At 47.5% G+C, this 2,504-nt stretch overlaps 1 protein-coding gene across 1 annotated transcript in view; it reads left to right on the top strand.

The window, feature by feature from the left end:
* Positions 1 to 2,504, top strand: part of LOC119585618 (multiple epidermal growth factor-like domains protein 6) — a gene marked incomplete in the record, with an annotated part of 108,922 nt that overhangs the window by 97,156 nt on the left and 9,262 nt on the right. The window contains 7 exon segments of the mRNA XM_037934286.1: positions 38 to 125; positions 268 to 545; positions 922 to 1,058; positions 1,151 to 1,274; positions 1,385 to 1,504; positions 1,879 to 2,028; positions 2,237 to 2,400. Of these exon segments, the coding sequence (XP_037790214.1) occupies positions 38 to 125; positions 268 to 545; positions 922 to 1,058; positions 1,151 to 1,274; positions 1,385 to 1,504; positions 1,879 to 2,028; positions 2,237 to 2,400 (1,061 nt within the window).

Genomic DNA, 2,504 nt, shown 5'->3' with positions numbered 1-2,504 from the left:
GACTAAAATGTTTGCCACTACTCTGTTCGTGGAACAGGCGCGGGCGCATGCGGGGGCGGCGGCTGTGAGCAGGAGTGCGGCAGCCCCGATTCTGCGGGAGGAGCCGCCTGTGCGTGCAGACCTGGGTGAGTAGTGAATTAGTCCATTTGCCGAGCGCATTCCAAAGATAAATGCCTATTTAGGTATATATGTCTCTCTGTGTATCATCCATCCCGAACAAAAGAAGAACAATCCCTGAATGAGACGCCCCCCTCCTCCTTGCTGCAGGTACAGCCTGAGCCGCGATGGGCGGCGCTGCGAGGCGGCGGATCCCTGCCAGCTCGACAACGGCGGCTGTCAGCACCGGTGCGAGGTGTCCGACGGCCAGGCGCGGTGCTCGTGTCCGGAGGGCATGAGGCTGAACGACGACCAGCGCACCTGCACCGACGAGGACGAGTGCCAGACGCCCGACATCTGCAGCCACCAGTGCCGCAACACCTGGGGTTCCTACACCTGCCTGTGCAATTCCGGTTACCAGCTGGGCACCGACCACAAGTCCTGCTACAGTAAGGAACTCTCTATGACGACCACATCTTTTAAAATATACAGTACTTTTATCTGCTCGTAGCTTTTCAAAAAATATTAATCAAAATGTTTTAATCAACATGTCTCTCCATAATATATATGTATGCAAATGACAGATTTTCATCGTGATTATTACATACAAAAATTAAACTGTCGAGCAAACATTCATATCACCCGAAATTTGGTTCATCCTATTAAAGCATTTGAGATCCGTTTAATAGTCTGTAATTAAAAGAGCGGGTATTAACCATGATATAATTCCAACTAGCATTTTACAGCGCGTCATGAACAGATACTGATACTTTAACCAGGAATATTATGATATGTTAGATACGTGACTCTTCCCCTTTCCTTCAGTGATAGACATGGAGGTGATCAACTCCTGTCTGGAGAACAACGGTGGGTGTGAACACATGTGCCGCCACGCAGCAGGTGGCGCCGTGTGCAGCTGTCATGTTGGCTACCTGCTTCAGCCTGACCAGAGATCCTGCCAGGTGAGGAAATCCTAAGCTCTACGCATTTCTCCCGACAGCGCTTGTCTTTTATGAACTCCATCACAATTCCTACTGTTTACTGTATCTTTTAGGACAACAATGAATGCGAGTCGGGCAGTCACAGGTGCGAACAACAGTGCGTTAATACCCCCGGGGGCTACGCGTGCGCTTGCAGGCAGGGATACACTCTCAACATTGACGGCTTCGCCTGTGACGGTTTGTGAAAGGATCCTGTTGTTATCAAACTGATGTGCAAAGAATTGTAATACATATATGCCAGCGAACATAGTGTTTCGCTGTGGTTCAAAACAATGCCTGATCCCTAGATGTGGATGAATGCGCACAGGAGAACGGAGGATGTGAACACGAATGCAAGAACACCGCAGGCTCTTTCAGGTGCTCTTGCAGGAAAGGGTACCTGCTCGTTGATCTTACACACTGCGACAGTAAGTGGTTCTATGTTCTCAGTGACTTACTTCTGGAAAGAACCGTTTAATATAATAATTTATTCAATGTTAGTTAAGTTTATCTGGTTATCTAGTCTGCTTCCACAGCAGGTTCCAAACTAATATAAAGTCACACCAAGAAACTAATACATAGTCTTTCAAGAAAGCACTTAGAATTAAATATCATGAAAGGACATTAATCTCCAGCTTCATTTAATACCCATATTTTTTTTTATCATGGATTTACCTATCGTAAGGAAGGTGTTACTATTTCCTTAATGGCGACTTAAGGCAAACAGACATCGCAGAGTAAGTAAAGCTTCGAAAGCAGAACTTTTGACCCCGACTGTACCTCTGTATCTTCGTTTCTTCAGTGATAGACTACGATTACGCCAGCAACGAACTGGAGGCGAGAATCACACAACTTGAAGACGACAGCGAAGGGGACTCGACTCCTCCAGAACTCGACGAATTTGACACCATCACGTACGCAGAGCAGGCAAAGGTGGACAACATCATTACCCGTGAGTTTGGGATTGATCGTCTTTATTTTTGTCCATCCCTCTCTTTTCTGTGTGTGAATGGTCTGTGTATTTTTTTTTCTTTATTCTTGATTTGTCTTGTTTCCGACATATAAAATTGTGAAAGTATCTCTGCCACACGGAAAGTAGAGTAAAGGTTAGAAGATATATATCATGATTCAACAACGGAACACCCTATCCCTCTCTCTAGGTTGCGTCCCAGGCCACTTCGGACCCGACTGCGCACTGACCTGCAGCGACTGCCCCGGCGAATGCGACCCGGAGGCTGGAGGATGCGTGTGCGAAGCGGGGAAAACCGGGCCGACCTGTGACCTGCCTTGCCCCGAAGGCTTCTACGGCGTTGGCTGTAACGAGGTAGAGGCCTTCGATTTATATTTGGTGCCAGCCCGAGTAGATATTCTTGGAGAGTTAATGTCTGTGTCGTGTTTCCAGGATTTACGCACATGCGCACGTACGTC

The sequence above is a fragment of the Penaeus monodon genome, chromosome 20, assembly GCF_015228065.2.
Source record: "Penaeus monodon isolate SGIC_2016 chromosome 20, NSTDA_Pmon_1, whole genome shotgun sequence".
NCBI lineage: Eukaryota > Metazoa > Arthropoda > Malacostraca > Decapoda > Penaeidae > Penaeus > Penaeus monodon.
This window is presented reverse-complemented; position numbering and strand designations above follow the sequence as displayed.